The sequence below is a fragment of the Ctenocephalides felis genome, unplaced genomic scaffold (assembly GCF_003426905.1).
Source record: "Ctenocephalides felis isolate EL2017-DRISC unplaced genomic scaffold, ASM342690v1 CF-g0.4_SCAFFOLD_03571, whole genome shotgun sequence".
Classification (NCBI taxonomy): Eukaryota; Metazoa; Arthropoda; class Insecta; order Siphonaptera; family Pulicidae; genus Ctenocephalides; species Ctenocephalides felis.
In genome coordinates this window covers 63464033-63487220 of record NW_020539725.1, presented here as the reverse complement: position 1 = coordinate 63487220, position 23188 = coordinate 63464033, and the positions used below count along the sequence as shown (strand labels likewise).

Here is a 23188-nt window from a genome sequence, read left to right as displayed (position 1 = left end):
CCCGGACATTTTGGCACCCGGGTCGTCACGCCGATAATGTGCCTTTAAAAGCTGGGAACTAAAAGATGATACATATATCTTTTAGTTCCCAACTAGTAAAGGCGCATCATCGGCACGACGACCCGGTATGTTTGGCACCCGGGTCGTCGCACCGATGATATTGCTTTAAAAGCTGGGTACTAAAAGATGATACATAATATATAGGCCTGTAAGATGTCGTTTAGTTATAAAAATTGGTCTAGATTAAGTTGCATATTTTACATAAGCCTGTAGTGTTTTCTATTTATACATCTACATATAACACTATATGCCTATGTATTATATGTTAAATAACTTAAAGTTTATTTTTATAATTAAACCACTTCCCTTAGGTCTAATATTTGCTTGTGGTTATTCTATCCATAAGTATGAGATTTTTCTTATCAAACAAAATGAAAATTTTGGTTTCTTAGGCAAATAGGCAATGCGACGACCCAGTACGTTTTGGCGCCAGGGTCGTCGCGCCGATGATGTGCCTTTGAAGCACAATAACTGAAGCATAAAGTAATATTTTAAAGGATTTGCATGAGATTCTTCTTGTTAGATACAAAATAAAAATTCTGGTTTCTTAGACAAATAGGCAATGCGACGACCTAGTACGTCTTGGCGTCCGGGTCGCCGCGCTATGATGTGCCTTCAAAGCACAAGAACTGAATGATGAAGCCGATAGTACAATCGAAACTTTTAAACAATTTTAGTATAGTAGTTATTTAGTAGTTTTTTAATTTTATGCTACTGAATTATACTGAATATTGTCAAAATGTCGAGTATTTGCTGTGCATTCAGACGTTTTACACATAAACTGTAACGTCACTCGTATGGGTCAGAAAGACCCTGTTATATAACATCGTTTTTTTTTACATTTATCCGCCTGACTGCAGAGCAACCACATGGCTTTTGACAATATTCAGTATGGAAAGTTCTTCATAACATGGCCTAGTAATATTTTAAAAGATTTGCATGAGATTCTTCTTCTTAGACGTTTAGACAAAATCCCTTACCATTCAAAACAACCAACATACCTTCCTTCAAGCATACGTAATCTTCTGTTCATACGTCTTACTGTGCCAATCGGATTCATCAGGCAGAGCATGATGTCTCACCTTGCACAAAACAGGGCCGTACCTCAACAGAATCATTATGACTCCTACGATGAACAGAGCCAGCATGGCAACGGCCGGATATAAAATTATAAAAGCCATAGTAATGGAATCTTTTCGTCTTTGTCTTGATTAAATTTCTTCTTAATGGAATCTTTATCTTTGTCTTGATTAAATTTCGCTTTCGCGTTTCTGCAACTCTGTGTACTGCGTTGAAATGTGTTCGGGGTAGTGATGGTGCACGTTTGTGATAACCGGTGCCTTGTAGCCTGCCTCCAGTTCGGTGTAGTCTAAGGGCGGTTGTTTGTGAGGGGTTGCTGACCAGATTGATACTAACCAACGGTTACCTGGAAAAAGATACGGGGGGTAAATTTAGAACAAATGTGCTTGGTTTACTCTAAAAATACACATGCTGTTTGGTGAAGGCGAAGGGTTAATTTTGAATATCACCACGTATCACCAAGGCCGAGGGTGGTCAAAAAATCCTTAAAATAATGGGGCGCATGGCATCGTGCTTTAAGGCAAATTGCTGGAACTTACCGTACCAAATATTATTTTTTTTAAAAAGACTAACATTTTTGAAAAAAATTACTCTGAAAAAATTAGATTTTTGAGAAACTATAAATTTTTGACAAAAACTTACTTTTTTTTGAAAAAAAGGACTTTTTGAAGAAAAATTTATTTTGAAATATTTGGAAATTCTGAACTTTTTTTCAAAGCAATCGTACTGCTTTAACTGCATAGAGACGAAATATCGAAGCGCGTAAGCACCGCGTCGCCGTCTAACGGATAAACATTGGTACGGAACCCATAGGAATGTAAACAAAATTTATACTTATTGTTAAAATCTTCATAAAATATCTGATAATTTGATGTGCATATGTCTAATGATCATTTTTGACCGCCAAATGGCTTTTTTTTTTACTTTTTCCACTAGATCTCCGAAACCGCTAGACCTACCTCCATGAAAATTTGATTTGATTCAGTTTTTTGAATTATTCAAATCGGACGCTCCGTTCTCTTAAAAACTGAGTTACCCTTTTTCGCACTTTTTGCCTCATATCTTCGGAACGGTTAGAATTGCCTTCACCAAAAACTAATCAGCACGTCTCCTTAGGAATACGAATCGAATGTTTTTTGAATTATTCAAATCGCTTCATCCGTGTTCCCGAAATCGTCGACAAAAATTTGTATCCGAAGACACACACATACATCCATTTTTTCTAAGGTATGCCAAAATGTTCAGAAGGTTTTGAAACGTAAAGATATATAAACATTTTCATTTTCGTTTTTTTGCGATTACTATAACTTACCCTACGGGAAGTTAAAAAATCATTTGTTTGGCATTAGAATATTCACACATTTTTTACTGTTCTCCAATTTGTATGAATTTTTAACTTCCCGTAGGATAGTTATAGTAATGGGCCGAAAATCTAAAATGAAAATGTTTGCATTTCTTCACGTTTTGAAGGTTTCTGAACATTTTTAAAGGGCATACCTCAGAAACCAAATGGATGTGTGTGCGTGTGTGTGTTTTGTATGTCCGCATTTTTTCGTTCACGTTCTCGGGCGCACGGATCAACTGATTTGAATGGTTTAAAAAACATTCGATCTCTATTGATAGGGAGATGTGCTGATTAGTTTTTGGCAAAGGCAGGCCCAGCCGTTACGGGGATACGGAGCAAAGAGTGGAGAAAATAAAATTGAGTTTTTGAGAGAAAATAGTATCGGATGTGAATGATCTAAAAAACATTCAATTTGTAATGATTGGGAGAAGAGGTGATTAGTTTTTGGCAAAGACAGGTCCAGCGATTTCGAAGATACAGAGCCAAATGTGCAAAAAATAGCAGTTTTTGAGTGAACTAAGCGTCCGATTTGAATGATCTAAAAAACTTTCTGCTTGTATTGATAAAACAATTGCTTTTGAGGATAAAAAATTCTAACATCTTTTTTTTATTTTCCATAAAATATTTTTGTAATTTTGGATTATAAATTAAATTACCCAGGCTAAGCACAGTCTACGCGCCACTCTGGTACAGATGTTTACCCAAGTGCGTTTAGACTGTTTATGTTTAGAGCACTTTTGAAATTTTGTGAAAACTGTTGAAAAATGTGAAAATGCCGCCAAGCTAAGCACAGTGTAAGTGAAAATGTCACACAGAATAATTTGCAAATGCGTTTAGAATGTGACTATACGGGAGCACTTTTTTAATTTTGTGTAAATTAGGCAACTATTTTTTTTTTTAAATCGAATTCGAAATGAAATGACGATTGTTAATGTTCTGGAGATAAATTGATTCATGATTTACATTTGATTTGCTCAGATATAACAAGATAGCAAAAATAATGAAAGTTACAGCATTTTTAATAATATATTTGAAAACGTTTAAAATTTCTCGAATATTTCATTAAGGTACGGAAAGTTCCAGCAATTTGCCTTAAAGCACGATGCCATGCACCACTAGTTTATCTATCTATTATTTATATCCTTTATCCCTTACCCGTGTGTCTATCTTGCCAATAAGAATGATGTTTCGAGCAGCAGCAACAGACGATGTTTAGTATAAATAGGAATGCAGCTAAAATCGTGCAAACTGCAACGGTTGCATAGAATGGTGAAAAGTCACCGTACTCTTTCTTGTAAAAAGGATTTTTCAGATAGGCATCCCGTTCGTCGAACACAGACGACATTGCTCACTACATGGGCGAGAGGTGATTATTTTAAACGCCTGGAAAATAATAGACACAAGGGTTAATAGAAATAGGAAAATATTATATACATATCTAACAACTTAAAAAATAAAAATCAGAATAAAACACAACTGACGGATCACATTAATCAGCTCAAATATAACATTGATTTTTCCAATCCCACGATCCTACATTTCGAAAATAATTTATTTAAAAAAAGATTTAGCAAAGGATGCCCTAATATCTTTACACAACGAGACGGCCAAAAATAAAAGATTAGACAACAATTCGCTTTGCATTGACTATAAAATAATCCTTGACCATTTTCAAAAACGCCACCATATCTGAATGAAGCGTGTATTTTATTATTTTATTATTTTACCAAAAACATATGTTTGCCAGTCTTTTTACACTTTCGCAAAAATTTGTATACACAATTCATTCAGTATTTAGACGTTAGTCAATCTGTACACACTAGAATGTAACCAAAAATTGTCAAAAAAAATAATTAGTTTAAATGTTCCAGTTATTAATAGCTTGGTTTATCACAGAGTAATAGTGTAGTGTATTTTTGTATAATTAATTTTCAGACAAAACCACCAGCCTTTCGATTTTACTAATAATTGCAAATTCAACACATTCTAGAGACTATTTGCAGAATCCTTCTTTATTCAACTATATAAAAACAGCATAAATAAAAGGAATGATACTTCTTAACGTCTCTAAATATAAATCGATGCATTATTCATAGTATTTTCAAGTATTTTTTAACCTTCGATATTTTTTTTAAAAATGCGATTGTTATTCCGATTTTATTAATTTTCAGAAAATATTTTACAATTTTTTTTTCACGTTACTCAAAGATTCTTATAATTATTTTATATACTCTATTTTGCAATGTAAGAAAAGAAAAAAAGGACTCTACTGACGAGCAAATTCTAAAAAATTGTAAGATAAAAAGGACTCTACTGACAAACAAACTGAAATAAAAAACATAAAAAGAGGACTCTACTGACGAGCAAATTCGAAAAAAAATTGTAAGATAAAAAGGACTCTACTGACAAACAAACTAAAATAAAAAATATGAAAAAAAGGACTTTACTGACGAGCAAATTCGAAAAAAATTGTAAGATAAAAGGGACTCTACTCACGAACGAACTGAAATAAAAAATATGTAAAAAGGACTCTACTGACGAGCAAACTTAAATTCAAGGTATGAAAAGAAAAAAGGACCCACCTGACGAGCAAATTCGATAAAAATTTTAAGATAAAAAGGACTCTACTGACAAACAAACTAAAATAAAAAAATATGCTAAAAGGACTCTACTGACAAGCAAACTTAAATTCAAGGTATGAAAAGAAAAAAAGAAACCCTCCTGACGAGCAAATTAGAAAGCAACTTAGAAGATTAAAAGAATGAACTTTACTGACGAGCAAATTCGAAAAAAAGTAACATAAAAAGGACTCTACTGACGAACAAACTGAAATAAAAAATATGAAAAAAGAACTCTACTGACGAGCAAATTGTTTTTTCGAAGACATGAAAAGGGACTTTACTGGCGAGCAAATTTAAAAACAACTTAGAGGATAAAAAGAGACTCTACTGACAAGCAAATTGTGTTTTAACAGATATGTACTGAATGATGACACACATACAGTGCCGAAATGTACAAAATAGAAAATTCAATTATTTTTTGTCTCTTAATTTTAGTCAAATATGTCGCTTATGATTTTTTTTAAATATTTTAAGCCAAATAGTCAAAGTGAAAGTCAATAAATAATCGCACTGTTTATTCTGTACGTTTCGACACTGAATGTGTGCTATCAATCAGCACATTTTTAAAATATCACACCGGGAAAAAACACAAAGCATAATAATAAATCACAATAAAAAACACAAAATAAAATATTTAAACAAATAATGAACTGTGTTTTTTTCTGGTGCAATATTGTTAAAATATTGCTGTATGATGACACACATACGGTATCGAAACGTACATAACAAATAATTCAATTATTTATTGTCTTTTATTTCGACTATGTAATATATATAAAGTTTTTTTTTATAACAGTCAAGTCGTCGAAATAAAAAAATAAGTTAAGAAAAATTTTTTTTTGTTGTACGTTTCGACACTTGATGTGTGCCATCATCCAGTTATCACCAAGTTAAAAGCATGAAACTTATACATATTAATAAAATGAATTTTTCTGATGGAATTTAACACAAAACCAAAATTATTAGAAAAAGAAAAAAGTTTCCATAAATATTATTATTTCCATACGTTTCGACATGTAATTCTATGACATCATCAGTGAAATATTTAAATTTATATAGTAGCATTTGAAAACCTAGACTGGGCGTTGGTTTAGAATAAAACCTAATTTAATTAAATAAAACCTAATTTAATTAAAACTCATGTTTAAATATAAATAGCAATATAAATAAATTTATTTAAATTAAATTAAACTACACTACTTTTAATACAAACCAAACCAAACCTAACCACAAACTTCAAGCAAAAACACCAAAAAAAACGTAAAACAAATTTCACACAAATTTGAAATAATATAACAAAAATTTCTAATTATTAATATAAATTTAATATTAAATATTATTATTACATTTGCACTACGTACAACTTTTTGGTATAAAAATGGGCGTTGTCTTGTACACGTAAAATTTCGTTTTAATTTAATTATTTCCACACATAAACGTTATTTTATTAGGATTATCGAAATATTACTAATTATTATTATTTATAATATATTATTATTATTATTATTCAACATACATGAGTGTTTTCTTCAATATAATGCCAAGCCGAATAGTAGTTTGTAATAAATAAACACACAACACAGGAATTACAATCAAACTGTTATATCGGTGTGGTTTACACCAATACATGGAAAAGATTGAGAATCGTTTATAATTATGTATTTATGTATGTATGTATGGATAGGTGTGTGTGGGAATAAATATAAGAAATATTTTTGATGCCAATGTATGCGTTTTGTGGCTACGTGCATCACCTGTGATGCAGGCAGGATAGTGCGACGGCCGGTGTCCAATTTACATACATCTTTATGTGTATAGTAATGTATTGAGGCAAATTGAAGCAACTTATCAAAAATATTATATGAAAAAAAAGAGTGTGCGTAAGGATCACACGTGATTGAAGTAAAACTTATTTGCTACTGTACAATATGGCATTTAAGTAAAAATAAATACATCACATAACAATTTTGAATAATGTTCATTAGTAATACGGTAACACTCGTGATGCACACATTTATTAATGCAACCATCATTATACACATTTTGTATAATGATAAATTATAACTTATATATTTATAATAGCATTAAAATGTGTATAACATTTACAAACAATAGTGGAATTAGAGTGATATTTCAAATATGACACGATCGGTTTGTCATTGTAATTAGCATTTAGGACTTGAACCTTCATTAGAGAAATGAAGTAGTTGCTGATTAACAAATTCTATAATATTCGTTCACACAGAGGATTATGTTAAACAGCGCCTAAACAAATATTGTTTTCTAATGTAATTGTGTTTGAAGAACTTCATTTAATTAAAATTAACATACATTCATTGACTGCTTGTATTTTTTTTCAACTTTTTCGCTGGCTATATAATCTCATTTTTTGAACAGCTGTAAATCTGTCTGGTCTAAAAAATATTTTCCATTTTAATAACTTTAAAGATTAAAGAAAAACTAAAAAAAACTAAAAAAGGTAAAAAAAACTCTACTGACGAGCAAAAGAAAAACAAAATAATAAACTAAAATAATATAAAAAAGAAACTCTACTGACGAACAACAAAAGGACTCTGTATCACTGATGAACAACAATAAAAATAGATTCAACAATTAAAAATGATTAAAACAATATAGATAGATTCAACAAAATGAATAGGAACAAACTTCTAGTGACATACAGATAATAAAAGAACAAAAAGAACTCGACTGACAAGCAAACTACTACTATTTATGGATCAATTATTTTTAATATAAGACAAATTGTAGCAATAAAAAGAGATAAATAATAATCGATTGCTAAAATTGACACATTATTTCAAATTGACCAACAAAATTTGCTTTTTGAAGTAAAACTTCTTTAGGCGTGACTAGGATGTAAATCTAATCGAGTGCCAATGATTCGAAAGAAAATCTTGTTTGATTTTGTTCGTCAGCAAAGTCACGATTTACACAATTTTATAATTTACAATTTGAATAGAGTTCCCTTCTCCTTTTTAATTAGCTCGTCAGTATTGTTCTATAAATCTTGTTTTAATTTGTTTGTCAGTAGAGTCCATTTTTATTCATCACTATGGTATTTGGTTAGTAACTTTCTTTTCTTTTAACTTCCCTTAGTTATAGTAATCGCAAAAAAAAATCGAAAATAAAACTTTTTTAATATCTTTACGTTTTAGAAGTTTCTGAACATTTTGGCATACCTTAATGTGTGGCCACAATTTTTTGTCGACGATTTTGTTAACACGAATCAATCGATTTTTATGATTAAAAAAAACATTCAATTCCTATTGATAAGGAGAACTCTTGACTAGGTTTTGGCAAAGACAGGTCTAGCAGTTACGCAGATACAGAGCAAAGAGTGCAGAAAACAAAAACCGAGTTTTGAGAGAACGTAGTATCCGATTTGAATGATTCAAAAACCTTGAATTTGTAATGATTGGAAGAAGAGGTTATTAGTTTTTGGCAAAGGCAGGTCCCGCCATTTCGAAGATACAGAGCTAAATGTGCAAAAAATGGCAGTTTTTGAGAGAACTAAGCGTCCGATTTGAATGCTTCAAAAATGCTTTCTGCTTGTATTGACAAAACAATTGCTTTTGAATATAAAAAATTATTACATCTTTTTTATTTTCCATAAACTATTTTTGTAATTTTGGTTTAAAAATTCAAAAAATTACCCAGGCTAAACACAGTCTAAGCGCCACTTTGATACAAATTTTTACCCAAGTGCGTTTAGACTGTTTATACACTGGAGCACTTTTCCAATTTTGTGAAAACTATTGAAAAATGTGAATATCCCGCCAAGCTAAGCACATTAGAAGTGAAATTTTCGCACAGAATTATTTGCAAATGCGTTTGCAATTATTTTGCAATTATTTGCAAATGCGACTGTGACTGTACGGGAGCACTTTTTCAATTTTGTACAATTTTGGGCAACTATTTTTTTGAAATTGAATTCGAAATTAAATGATGATTGTTGGATGTTCTGAAGATAAATTGTTTTATGATTTACATTTGATTTGCTCAGATCATAACAAGATAGCAAAAATAATGGAAGTTACAGTATTTGTAATAATATTTGAAAACTTTTAAAATTTCTCGAATATTTCATTACAGTACGGAAAGTTCCAGCAATTTGCCTTAAGGCACGATGCCATACACCACTAGTTTAATTTTATTCTAGTTCATTCATTATCAGTATTTCTTTTGTTTCCTATGAAATTAAGTTTGCAGTAAAGTTTCTCCAATTTTTTCTCAATTATTAATAAGCAACGACACCAGCTCTCACATTATCAATTCGTAAACAGTTCAGTTCTAAATTGATTTTAATTCCTAAACGAGTCAAGTCTATTTCGGTTTATATGTGCCACGTATATATGGTATGAATGATGTACTTATTTTCACACTAATTGGTTCTTCAATTGAAATAATAAATATACGCATGTATATATCGTATATATTTAAAAATCGCAAAACTCAATTAGCTATTTATAATTGGAAGACAAATAAGAAAATTTGGAATGGAAAATTTTATACACGAAAATAGATAAATAATTAAAGTATATATATATATATATATACTGTATCATAATATATATATATATATAAACATAAATATGAAAGCGATTTTGAATCTTCGCGCCAGAAAGTATTTCTGTTTTGTAACTAACTTCATGTGGACGCCATGTTTGTTTTTATTTGACATATTTGTAAATTCTTTTTTTAAACTTCGAGGAGTAAACAATCAATTGAAATAAAGAAATCCTGGCGTAAGATAAATAGGCGTTATTGTTATTATATATGTATTATATATATTTAAATTTAAATACTAATAATTTTAGTGTTGACAGTTCAAACAAAAACGCAACAGGCAACTTTGAACAGTATTGCCATATGTCACTTTGAACGGCGTTGATATATTTATTTAAACGTAATTTTCATGTAATTATTGTGCAAAATACAGTAAACAAATAAAAACATCGACAACAAAAACAAAATTACATAAAATAATCACGATTTGAAATCATACTTCTCAATATTTACTTTTCGCAAACATAACCTCAAATTCTGACAGTTAATACAAAACTCACGTACAACCTCTTGCACTGTGTTAAACAAAACAAATAAAACAAATAAAACCACAACCACAATTCGGATTCACAAATACCATGTAAACAACCTTAAACATCATTTTCATACAAATTCTGTATCATTTACCATTTATCTATTACATAACCTAACAATGTCGTCCATGACATTCGGTCAAAAGTCTTTCATTCCAACGGCGCCCCAAAAGGGCAGTTTTCCTCTAGACCACGAAGGACAATGTAAACTGTTTATGATCAAATATATGCGTTGTCTCAGAGAGAACAGAAACGATAATTCTAAATGTCGTGACGAGGCACAAAGTTATTTGGGTTGCAGAATGGACAACGAGCTGATGGCTAGGGAGGATTTTGCTAAACTTGGATTTGATAAGAAGGAAATTAATTGATAAAGAAATAGTGTAAAAGACTGTAATAGATAATAAGAAGATATTAGTAAATGTAGCTATAAACATTCTTGTGTCTGCATTGATAATATTAAAATTCATGAGATAATTGTGTTTATTATTATTAGTGTTATACTTTGTTTTTACTTTATTACAAATAAATATGGACAGTGTAATCATGAAAGACAGTATTGATAACAAGCATATTTTACTAGCTTGTACGGGAAGTGTAGCAACAATAAAACTACCTTTACTAATCGAAAGGTTGTTTCAAAAAGCCCAAGACATCAATATACATATAGAAGTGAGTACAGATGTCAAACTTGATACATCGGTATAAGTAAACCACAATCCTGTTATTTTGCAGATATCAGTTATAGTAACAGAATATGCAAAACACTTTTTTGACCAATCAGAAATACCCAAAACCGTCAAAATATACACAGATGACCACGAATGGAAGTTTTGGAACAAACGTGGTGATCCTGTATTACACATCGATTTAACAAAATGGGCAGACGTTATGTGCATTGCACCCTTGGACGCCAACACCTTGGCTAAAATATCAAACGTAACAAAAACAAACCATGACTCTATCATAACTCTAAGTCTTATATCTATCCTTTACCCTAGGGTTTATGCGACAACCTCCTAACATGCACAGTTCGAGCCTGGAACACATCCAAGCCTCTTCTGTTTTGTCCAGCAATGAATACGAGAATGTGGGATCACCCCATAACCGCTCCACAAGTAAAGACTTTAAAAGATTGGGGGTATATAGAAGTGCCTTGCATTTCTAAGACTTTGGTGTGCGGTGATACTGGTAATGGTGCTATGGCTGATGTTAATACTATTGTTGATGTTGTAATTGATGAGTTGAATAAAAAATTATGAAAGAATCACGTTTTTATCAATACTAACCTCCAAATGGTAATTATGACTAAATCACATTGGTTTAACTTCATGTCTGTTTTGTTTCTTTAGTGTTGCCATATAACATCAAACATATACTGAGACTAACTAGTATAATTATATTATGCATATTAAATAAAATAAATACAATAAATGGTTATTACAAACTAGTGGTGTACGACATCGTGCCTTAAGGCAAATTGCTGAAACTTCCCGTACCGTAATGAAATATTTGAGGAATATCAAATGTTTTCTAATAGATTATTATAAATACTGTGACATTCAATATTCGTTTTATATAGACTAAATAATAATAAAAGCTTATAAATTGGACTGAAGTACCTTATTTCATATTTTCAAGAATTATATCAACCGAATTGCAAAGTTAAAATGATTTATTCGAAGTATATAAATGAGCTATAGAATACAAATCATTTTTGATATTCACGAAAAAACAATTTTTGAAAAAAAAAAAACGGAATTTTAAAACGATTTTTATTTACTTTGTTTGAATCATTCTAATCGGATTCTCCGTTTTCTCAAAAACATTAATTTTAACACATTTTGTTCTCTATCTCTGAAACGGCTGGACCTGCCTTTGCCAAAAACTAATCATCACTTCTGCCAATCATTACAAATGGAATGGTTTTTGGTTCATTCAAATCGGATACTCGGTTCTCTCAAAAACTCGATTTCTATTTTCTGCACTCTTTGCTCAGTATCTCAGAAACGGCTGGACCTGCCTTTGCCAAAAACTAATCACCTCTTCTCCCAATCATTACAAATTGAATGTTTTTTAAATCATGCAAATCGGATATTCCGTTCTCTCAAAAACTAGATTTCTATTTTCTGCACTCTTTGCTCCCTATCTTCGAAACGGCTAGACCAGCCTTTGCCAAAAACTAATCATAACGTCTCCCCATCAATACGAATTGAATGCTTTTTTAACTATTCAAATCGGTTGATTATTACCTTTGAAACGTGAAGATATGCAAAAATTTTCCTTTTCGGTTTCGGAGTCTAAAGAAGTTTTACTTCAAAAATTTTGAAGTAATGGGGTATCATTTGAAAGGTCATTTTTAATAGAATCCAAATACTTAAGTATTCTAATATTTGTTAAATTAAAATTTATCGGTTCAAATCGGTCGATCCGTGCTCCCGAAATCGTCGATCAAAAATTGTATCCGCACCTACACACACAACAAATTTTTCTGAGGTATGCCAAAATTTTCAGAAAGCTCTGAAACGTAAAGATATGCAAAAATTATATAATATATAAATAATATAAAATTAATAAATTTAAAAGTAATAAATAAAACTTACTCTACGGGAAGTTAATATAATTTATATTATATCCATATCGATTTCAAAGTCTAAAGAAGTTTTACTTCAAAAATGGTATATTATATCTTTTATGGCATGTGGGGTATCATTTGAAAGGTCATTTTTAATAGAATCCGAATACTTAAATAAGTTTTCGAATTTCTGATCACAAAAGTAGTACTTTTGTTAAATTAAAATTTTTCAGTCATAAAATTCTCCTTCGAAAAGTTAATAAATTTAAAAGTAATAAATAAAACTTACTCTACGGGAAGTTAATAATTAATTTAAAAAATGTACTTACATTAATAAACTATAATTTTCTATACACATTTTCCTTAATCCTTCGGTCCTTGATAGACAGTTTGCAAAAGCGTGAAATAAGACCAAGATGTACTCATGACCTGCAAGAAATAATATAAAAAAAATGTAATAATAAATAATATAACTCAAGTTAATATTTAGTTACCTTTCCAAAACTTGTTAAAGAAACCACTGAGAACCTCAAAGCAGTCAACTTTTGTGGCTTTTGTGCTCGAGCCATCAAAATTTGTGCAGATCTCTTGAATTTGCGATCACAATTATTCCAATCGCTCTCGTAAATGGATTTCGACAAAGATTCACTCTTAATAAAAAAAAACAATATTTCTAGTACCTTTAATTGATCTTATGCTTGTTTCTTGTTAGTGAATATGTAAAAGTGTCTAGCCATTTGCGCTGCGATCAGGCGTATTTTACATATAAACAAGCAAGGGTGAATGTTATGATAACAGAATTCTAGATGATGCAGTCTTTATAAAATTCATCCTTGCTTGTTTATATGTAAAATGCGTCTGATCGCGCAGCAAATAGATAAAAAATTTCACAGTTTCACTAACAAGAAACAAGCATAAAATAATGCTATTTTATGAGGCAGAATTGCCCCTCAGTCTATTATCCTGTTACCTTTTCTATTAGTTGATGTCCAGCATCACAAAGTTGATAAATCTGCACCACCATAGATATTAAAAATATCAAAAACATAAATAAAGCGACTCCTGTTACTGCAGTTGTTTGAAAGCCGACCAGACAAATCAGGACAGAACTTCCTGAAAAGTTCATGAAAATCGAGAAGCTGAAGATTTTCTCTAACTCTTCACTAATCCTGCAAAAAAAGAAATATTGTAATTGGATGAAATATAATTAATTATGTCGCTATATAACGTTGTGCTTTTGTAAATCACCAAAATCTGGTAGGAGGCTTTTGACCCGCCATTTTGAGCTTCATAATGTAAAAAACAGTTGATGGTGATACATGGCTTACAGAGCACCGACGTTTTTTGTTTAAAGTTATATAAATAGCAGAAAACGTCAACAAATTTTCCAATTTTAATCTCAAACTAGTGGGGTGGGTGGCATCGTGCCTTAAGGCAAATTGCTGGAACTTCCAGTACCGTAAGGAAATGTTCGAGGAATACTGAATGTTTTCAAATAGATTATTATAAATATTGTAACATTGTCTAATATTTATAAGAATTATATAAACTGAATTGCAAAGTTGAAATTATTTGTTTAAAGTATATTAGAACTATAGTCAGAATTAAAAATAAAATCTGAATTATTTTCGATATACAAAAAATTTAAAAAAAAAAAAAAAATTGAGACAATTTTTTTTCCAAAATCAATTATTTTGTTAAGACAAGCAGAAAGTTCTTTGAATCATTCAAATCGGACGCTTAGTTCTCTGAAAAACTGTCATTTTTTACATATTTAGCTCCGTATCTTCGAAATGGCTGGGCCTGCCTTTGCCAAAAACTAAAAAACACTTCTCCCAATCATTACTAATTGAATCTTTTTTAGATCATTCAAATCGGATACTCCGTTCTCTCAAAAAGTCGATTTCTATTTTTTGCACTCTTTGCTCCGTATCCCCGAAACGGCTGGACCTGCTTTTGCCAAAAACTAATCAGCTCTTTACCCTATCGATAGGAATCGAATGTTTTTTGAACCATTCAAATCGGTTGATTCGCGCGCCCGAAAACGTGACTGGAAATTTGTATCCATACATACATACACACACATCCATTTTTTCTGAGGTGTGCCAAAACGTTCAGAAACCTTCAAAACGTCGAGAAATGTAAAAATTTTCAATTCCGATTTTCGGCCCATTACAATAACTTACCCTACGGGAAGTTAACAAGTTCTATTTTCTATAATTATTTACCTATTGTATGAGAGAAACAAAGGACTAACTTCAGACTCATTCTTAACCGACGCCATTTGGTTTTGAAGTGAACTTGGCAATAGATCCGACAAAATGGAGGAAAAAATTCCTTTACTTACCCGATTAATACTTTATGTCGTTGTATACAATCGACCAACTCCTTGTGCATCAAAACATTTCTAGATTTATTATTAATTTGATTTAAAGCATCCCTATTCGATGCTCCGTCTTGGAAACCGATTCGGGCAACCCTTTGGGCTAACAAATCAAAATGCATACAGAGATGTCCTGTGAGGAATGAGAATAGTAAATCGGCTCCTAGAAGGGCATTCATAGCAACGTAACTAAAATAAAGAAATTGATGTTAATGTAATAAATACTTCAGTTTTTTTATGTCTTTTATCCCTTACCCCGATGCGACGTGGTACAAATACATAAAAGGATAAATATCAGGCCGAAAAGAGTCGAATGGCGTCCACACTAAATACGGCAGTAGAAGTATCACTTCATTTTTTGCAAAATAGTAATAAGCAGTGGTGCACAAAGCGCATACATTGAAGATCCAGATCAAAAACTGCATCAATGTCGTGAACATCACGGATTTGCGAATCATACTTTTTATGGTTTTGGTTATTATCGAATTGAATCTGGAAAAGAAATAGTAAAATACGCCTGATCGTACAGCAAATAATTTTCACACGCTGTTATCGTTCATATCTTATATATAAAAATGGAGCTCTCGATCAAATGATTCCCTAAAACTCGAAAACGGCTGAACCGATTTGGCCAGTCTTAGTCTTGAAAAATTCGTGCTAATCAGTAAGTTGTCGGAAAGGTGAGATATTATTTCAAAATCGTGTAAAAACTTTACATTTTTAATTTGAACATTTTTGTAGAAGCGTAATTTGAATAAAACAATGGACGGTGGCTAATACGATAATAATTATCTATTGATAAATTATTATCTATTACTACCTCTCATCGGCATTATTGTACATCTGTTCCAACTTGGAAATGATATCACCGACTTTTTGCTTCTGCAGTTGCACCGTGGCCACTTTAATAACCCCCAAAATGCAAAAACCGACACATGGGGCTACTTCGGTCAATTTCAAAAAGTTCGTGTAATTGTTTAGGCCCTTCAGGAAATAAATCAACTCACCCAAGATGCACATGTAGATGACAACCATACATAAAACGTAACTGAAAATAGATAAATAATAAAATATAGAAAAAAACTAGTGGTGTATAGCATCGTGTCTGAAGGCAAATTGCTGGAACTTCTTGTATTGTAATAAAATATTCGAGAAATATTAAACGTTTTCATTATTATGAATACTGTAACTTTCATTATTTTTGCTATCTTGTTATATCTGAGCAAATCAAATGTAAATCATAAATCAATTTATCTCCGGAACATTAAATTCGATTTTTTGTTTGAAATCAAATTTAGATCTGAATTTTCAAGAGAGAACTTTTATCAGTACTGCTTGATATAAAGCTGACTTTAGCAGATTGCCTTTAATAAATTTATTTTATTTTAATAAATCTAATTAGCATCCCGAAAAAGCTATTTTTATTTAAAATCATATTGAGATCTAAATTTTTCATTTATCATTACTGCTTGATATCAAACTATGCAAGAATCTATAAACTCTATTAAAAATCTGTTATACTGCTCAATAACAATAAGGTGTGCAAGCATGTATAATATCAAGTGAAAATCTGATCGCTTGATACCGAATCTTTGATATCAAGTAAAAATATAGTATCATACTGTTCGATACCAAGCTGTCCAAGAATCTATGACTTCAAGTAAGATTCTAGTGTCATACTGCTCGATATTAAACTATGCAAGAATCTGTGAACTCAATTAATACTGCTCAATAACAAGTTGTGCAAGCATATATATCAAGTGAAAATTTGGTATTATACTGCTCGATACCAAGATGTCCAAGAATCTTTGATATCAAGTAAAAATCTGGTAACATACTGCTTGATACCAAATTGCTAAAAAAATTAAGATCTCAAACGAGAATTTGGTATCAAGCTGCTTGATATCAAACTGTCCAAGAGAGAAATTGATGGCATACTGCTCGATGCCGAGCTGTCCAAAAACTTTTGATATCAAGTGATTTTTGGTACCAAGCTATTCAAGAAATTATGATTTTAAGTGACAAATTAGTTGGGTATCAAGCAGTATGATCTCAAGTGAAACTCTGCTATCGTGCCGCTTGATACCAAGCATTCCGTTAGATGTTTTTCAATACTTACATAAATTTCAAAAAATAATTAACACCGAAACGTCTTTTGGTTTGTCGAACACTCAAACCGATGGTTAAGAAAATTCCGTTGCACAATGCAAAAGATTTTGCGAAGGATGGAACTTTCTCGATTTTGGAGTCCATTTTATCAGAATCACCTTAAAATAATAAAAAATATAATAAAAATATTTTTGAATAATAATAAATAAATTAATCAAAGTAGATTCTACTCTATTGCCTGAAAGAAATTGTATCGTCCCATATTATTCCGAGCAAGAAAGAATCTTACGATAACTGCACCATCGAATATTCTGTTATCATAACTTTCTTCTTTGCTTGTTTATATGTAAAATGCGCCTGATCGCACGGCAAATAGATAGACATTTTCACTACTTATAAACAAGCATAAGATTTTAACGCTATGTTATGAGCTCTGTTACGGCAGAATTGTCCCTTTAATTAAATATTACTATATATTATTTTGTTTATTATAATTATTTAGTATGATGGATCTGCCTTTTACAATGAATAACATAATATATGTAAAAATATATTAAGTACTTACCGCCGCGATTTTATTTAAATTACTGTTTGATTTTTTTCGGTAACTTTACTAATATAATAAAATTAACATATTATAAATATCTTATAAAGGACACATTAAAACAAGGGCCGGTGGTAAAAATATTTGACAAAGTCCAAACTAAATAAATGTATAAACTGAAACACGTGCAGTTTTTTTGCCACCGGCTCTCCGTCTACGCCATAATTTATTATAATGATGTTATGAATTTAGGTGCTTTACATAATTTATGTGTGTACTTAAAACAAATCAAATTTTTCTCAAATTACACGTCTTGACCGTTTTACGTACACCTGCGAGAAAAATGGAGAACTTTTCTATATAATCATCAAGTTATTTCGGACTTGATAGAGATTGAATAAAAAATGAGAACAAAATCGGTTACATGATGTGACAACATGGTTAATAATAAATGTCGATTATTATTTGTTAAAGTATAGTGTAATCAAGTGTAAGTAAAGACAGAAGTGTAATCAAGAGTAGGAATTCCAGAATTCTAGATCCTCCCCCCACGAAGTAATACCTAACGGCGGTTCTTGTGAGACTAAAAGGTAATATATAATAAAACACGAATATTGAAATTTGAATTTCTTTAAAAGAAAATATTATAAAGTCCGGATACGTTTCGGCGATAGTCGTGAGTCATCCTTCAGTAGAACTAAATTGAATTTAACTAAATAATGTGACAAGTAAATATGAAAATTACGAATAAAAATTTAGTACTTACAGTCAGATCCTCATTTTAAAAACCGCAAAAACAATATTCCAACTTGTTCAGGAAACATCTAAGTCGTGTAGTTTTGTTTTCTTTGTGTGCCCACTTTTTAGTGCACTACTTTATGATGATGTAGAAGCTGCATTAAGTAAAAGAATTAAGGGGGTAATTCTGCCTCATAAAATGGTATTGCCATGGCAACGCCGTTAGTGAAACTTTAAAAATGTCTATGTATTTGCCATGCGATCAGGCGTATTTTACATATAAACAAGCAAAAAATGTTATGATAACAGGATTCTAGATGATGCAGTTATCACAACATTCTTTCTTGCTGTGTTTATTATGTAAAATACGCCTGATCGCACAGCAAATGAATAGACATTGTCACATATTCACTAACAAGAAACAAGCATAAGATAGAGCTATTTTATGCCCGATAAATCAGATTCAATAGTAAACACATTTGCAAGAGATATCTATCTGTTTACCTGTCAACCCATGTGCTTGTCTACCTGTCTACTAATAATTTTATTAATATATATAAATCTATAATATACAAAGATTTGTAATGAATTTGCAATAATTTTGCTCCGAAATACGTCTCCAAAATGTTTTTTGAATCACTCTAATCGGGGGTACCGTTTTCTCAAATTGAATTTGCTGTTTTTTGCACTTTTTGCATCGTACCTGCCTTTAACAATAACTAATTAGCACTTCACACGAATCGATTTTTTCTTGAATCATCCTAATCGGTTGTTCTGTTTACTTAAATATAATTGCCTTTTTTCACTTTTTGCACCGTACCTCCGAAATGGCAGGACCTGCCTTTAAAAGAAAACTGATCAGCACATCACGCCGTCAATACGAAAGGAATGTTTACTGAATCATTCAAATCGGTTGAGCAGTGGTCACTAAAACAATGGCGAACAATTGTAACGAATTGAATTGCTATTTTTTGCACCTTTTGTTCCCGTATATCTAAAACAGCTCGACCTGTCTTTCACAAAAACTAATCAATACGTCTACCTAACAATATAAATCGAATGTTGTTTGAATCATTCAAATCGGTTGAGCAACGCTCCCGAAAACGTAGACAAAAAATTGTATCGAATCGAATTGCTATTTTTTGCACTTTTTGCACCGTATCTCCGAAACGGGTAAACCTGCCTTTCACAAAAACTAACCAGCACATCTCCCTATCAATACGAATCGAATGTTTATTGAATCATTCAAATCGGTTAAGCAGCGTTTTCGAAAACGTCGGCTAAAAATTGTATCCAATCGAATTGCTATTTTTTGCACTTTTTGCTGCGTACCTCTAAACCAAGTAGACCTGCCTTTTACAAAAACTAATCAACACGTCTCCTTATCAATATAAATCGAATGTTTATTGAATCATTCTAATCGGTTAAGCAGCGTTTTCGAAAACGTCGGCTAAAAATTGTATCGAATCGAATTGTTATTTTTTGCACTTTTTGCACCGTACCTCTAAACAGCTAGACCTGCTTTTTACAAAAACTAAACAACACATCTCCCTATCAATACGAATCGAATGCTTTTTGAATCATTCAGATCCGTTGATCCGTGCGCCACAAAACGTCGACGGAAAAATGTATCAAATTGAATTGTCATTTTTGCACCGTACCTCCGAAACGGCTAGACCTGCCTTTTACAAAAACTAATCAACACGTCTACCTAACAATATAAATCGAATGTTGTTTGAATCATTCAAATCGGTTGAGCAACGCTCCCGAAAACGTAGGCAAAAATTGTATCGAATCGAATTGCTATTTTTTGCACTTTTTGCACCGTATCTCCGAAACGAGTAAACCTGCCTTTCACAAAAACTAACCAGCACATCTCCCTATCAATACGAATCGAATGTTTATTGAATCATTCAAATCGGTTAAGCAGCGTTTTCGAAAACGTCGGCTAAAAATTGTATCGAATCGAATTGCTATTTTTAGCACTTTTTCCTCCGTATCTCCAAAACGACTGGACCTGCCTTTCACTAAAACTAATCAATCATCTCAATAGGAATCGAATGTTATGAATCATTCAAATCAATTGAGTAGTCACAATTTTCTTTTAACAAAGAAAACGAGTCTAACATAAAACTATTTTTATTATAAATACATTTCTATCGGGTTAAAATACAAGAATATCCAATTCTTATAATAATAAATACATATATAATTATATAATCATAGCAAAAATTATGTAAAATCGTACACAAAAATATAATATATACTCCTGGCCTAGTCACCCTAAGCTAACCAAAAAAAAAGGGTAAAATCATCATAATCAACAACAGTATATAAAAGACGAATCAAACGAGACAGTTCACACGTAAAAAAATATTTCACTCGTTTTTGTTTTTGATCAATTTTGTTTGGCAAATTACAACCAGCGCAGTTTTGATATTTCATAATTGAGATAAAGTAAATTTAATCGTTTGGCTCGATAATAATAATGGTCTGATGGGTTGGGGGGGACTTTAGTTTAGTCTCTAACACTATCAGGATCATCACATTATCAGCGCTCTTCGATGATTACAGTTTCTTGAGGATACAGTTTCAGTTCTTGAAGTGTCGATACTGGGTCGATTGTTGTTAACTGAAATATAAACGATACAAATAATAATGCATAAGTAACTCTAGTTAGAATTAGAATTAATATCTAGTATATCACAAGATTCTTCCTTGCTTGTTTATATGTAAAATACGCAAATAGTTAGACATTTTCACAGTACCAAGCATAAGATAGCGTTGCTATGACAACGCTATTTTATGAGGCAGAATTGCCTAGTAAGTTTAGTTTCCAGTCGGTCCGAAGTATTATTAAACTAGTTGGTTTGGTATTTAGCCTTGAGGCAAGTTACATGAACTTCCCGATATGTGTAATTAATCGACTTAATTAATAAAAAATAATTTAATTTATGAGTGATTACAAGTATTCCAAGTGGATTTGTTACACATGATTGAAAACGAACGAACACTTTGACTCGGAGTATTTTCTAATAGCAAATTTTCAAAAATCACCAGTTTTTATAATTGAACCAGTTTCCATAGGACTTTAATGGTTTACTATGTTCATTAAGATCAAGTACTAAGTAAATCGTCTAATTTTAATTTTAACAAACGTCAAAAAAACTACTCATTTTCTTAATCTTTGATTAATTTTTAAAATGAAACTACTTGTCGTAAGGCCGTAATATTTCAGTAAGTTCTATAAGACCATGATATATATCGTCAAAAAAAAGTTCCATAAAAATCGGCTTCAATTTTTTTTTCAACAGTTAATTACAAGAAAACGGCTCGGTAGATTTTCACCTAAAACTAATCAGTATCATTTCCAACCAATACCTTTCGAACAGTTTTTGATTTTTTCAAATCGATTCGGTAGTTTGAGATTAAATGTGGACGAAAAGTTTAACACTTTTTTTCAAATTACAAAGACGCGGCTCGGCAGATCGTCTCACGAAACTGACAAATTATAGTCCTCATTGAGATACATCAAACAGCTTTTAAATTTATGAAATCGGTTCAGGCGTTTTTGAGAAAACGTCGATCGAAGGTTTAATTTTGTCAAATGTCAAATAAACGATACTAATTTTTGCAAACTTTGACGATTTTTCAAAGTTAAACCAATTGTCGAAGGGCCGTAATATTTTAGTATGATCTACATTCTACAAGACTCATCAACAAAAATCATGAAAATCGTCGATTTTTTTTTTTGAAACATTATTACAAGAAAACGGCCCGGCCGATCTTCACTAAAAACTAATCAGCACGATTCCCAATCAAACGTCGATTTACGGCAAAAAATTTGTTCACACACACACACACATACACGCACGCAGACACACACACGCACATACTTCTTCCAAATGTTGGTCTCATTCGATTCTGAATGGCTTAAAACGTCGAGAAAACATAAAATTAGCGAGTCGGATTTTTTGATGAAAACATAAACTTCTCCTTCGGGATGTTAATTATTTATTAAATTATGCATGACTTATTGAACTTATTATCACTTACATCTTTCCTTGGCCAGCTCGAAATAAATTTATAATCCTCGCTTGGGTATCCAAGAACTATCATGTAATCCAATAATACCTGAAAAAGAAACATACAAAATTATAAACAACGTATTCAATGAGTTAGTTCGAATCGTCCCATTTAAGTTACTTTTAATTCTGTCGTGATTAGAAAACGCCTCTCGGCAAAGCTACCGGTTGGCAGTCGTATCCTTATTTTTGTAATACCTGAAAATAAAGAAAAATTATATTAGTTTATATTTTTAATTGGCAGATTAAATATATATATATATATATATATATATATATATATATATACTAGCTGCAAATGTGGTTTTGCCATAAAAAATATTTCTAGTATAAAATATTTAGTATGAAAATAACCAACTGATTGCAAATGTGGTGCATAAGCGAAAAGGGCAGTTAACAAAAACTATAAGAATAGTTTACCCATTGCAAAGCGCGCCACATATAAATGTCTCTCAATAATAGTCTTTGCAAGAGCCAAGCTAATCTGAAACTGGTTCTATATACATTGAATTTGCACATTTAATGTTT

The 23188-nt window shown here is 31.4% G+C and overlaps 5 protein-coding genes and 1 long non-coding RNA gene across 6 annotated transcripts; 2 read left to right on the top strand and 4 right to left on the bottom strand.

Annotated features, from left to right (window-relative positions):
- Positions 1–954: 954 nt before the first annotated feature.
- LOC113387015 lies at positions 955–1253 on the bottom strand. Its single transcript, XM_026624775.1, has one exon. It carries the CDS (start codon positions 1239–1241, stop codon positions 1068–1070), a length of 174 nt encoding a protein of 57 aa, XP_026480560.1. The 5' UTR covers positions 1242–1253; the 3' UTR covers positions 955–1067.
- A 26-nt stretch (positions 1254–1279) lies between these two features.
- Positions 1280–3865, bottom strand: LOC113387011. The gene is made up of 2 exons (XM_026624771.1): positions 3641–3865; positions 1280–1486 (listed from the first exon to the last, which is right to left on the bottom strand). The coding sequence occupies exons 1-2, from the start codon at positions 3828–3830 to the stop codon at positions 1311–1313; spliced, it is 366 nt and encodes a 121-aa protein (XP_026480556.1). The 5' UTR covers positions 3831–3865; the 3' UTR covers positions 1280–1310.
- A 6143-nt stretch (positions 3866–10008) lies between these two features.
- On the top strand, positions 10009–10691 carry LOC113387013 (cytochrome c oxidase assembly protein COX19-like). Its single transcript, XM_026624773.1, has one exon. It carries the CDS (start codon positions 10346–10348, stop codon positions 10595–10597), a length of 252 nt encoding a protein of 83 aa, XP_026480558.1. The 5' UTR covers positions 10009–10345; the 3' UTR covers positions 10598–10691.
- A 35-nt stretch (positions 10692–10726) lies between these two features.
- Positions 10727–11488, top strand: LOC113386473 (phosphopantothenoylcysteine decarboxylase-like). The gene is made up of 3 exons (XM_026624252.1): positions 10727–10898; positions 10962–11165; positions 11228–11488. The coding sequence occupies exons 1-3, from the start codon at positions 10758–10760 to the stop codon at positions 11486–11488; spliced, it is 606 nt and encodes a 201-aa protein (XP_026480037.1). The 5' UTR covers positions 10727–10757.
- A 1676-nt stretch (positions 11489–13164) lies between these two features.
- Positions 13165–15624, bottom strand: LOC113386472 (odorant receptor 4-like). The gene is made up of 5 exons (XM_026624251.1): positions 15440–15624; positions 15149–15373; positions 13772–13970; positions 13296–13451; positions 13165–13230 (listed from the first exon to the last, which is right to left on the bottom strand). Exons 1-5 carry the CDS (start codon positions 15622–15624, stop codon positions 13165–13167), a joined length of 831 nt encoding a protein of 276 aa, XP_026480036.1.
- A 5223-nt stretch (positions 15625–20847) lies between these two features.
- LOC113387019 lies at positions 20848–22859 on the bottom strand. Its single transcript, XR_003368037.1, has 3 exons — positions 22782–22859; positions 22632–22709; positions 20848–21207 (listed from the first exon to the last, which is right to left on the bottom strand). It is a non-coding gene; the product is annotated as an uncharacterized LOC113387019 (long non-coding RNA).
- Between the last annotated feature and the right edge of the window lie 329 nt (positions 22860–23188).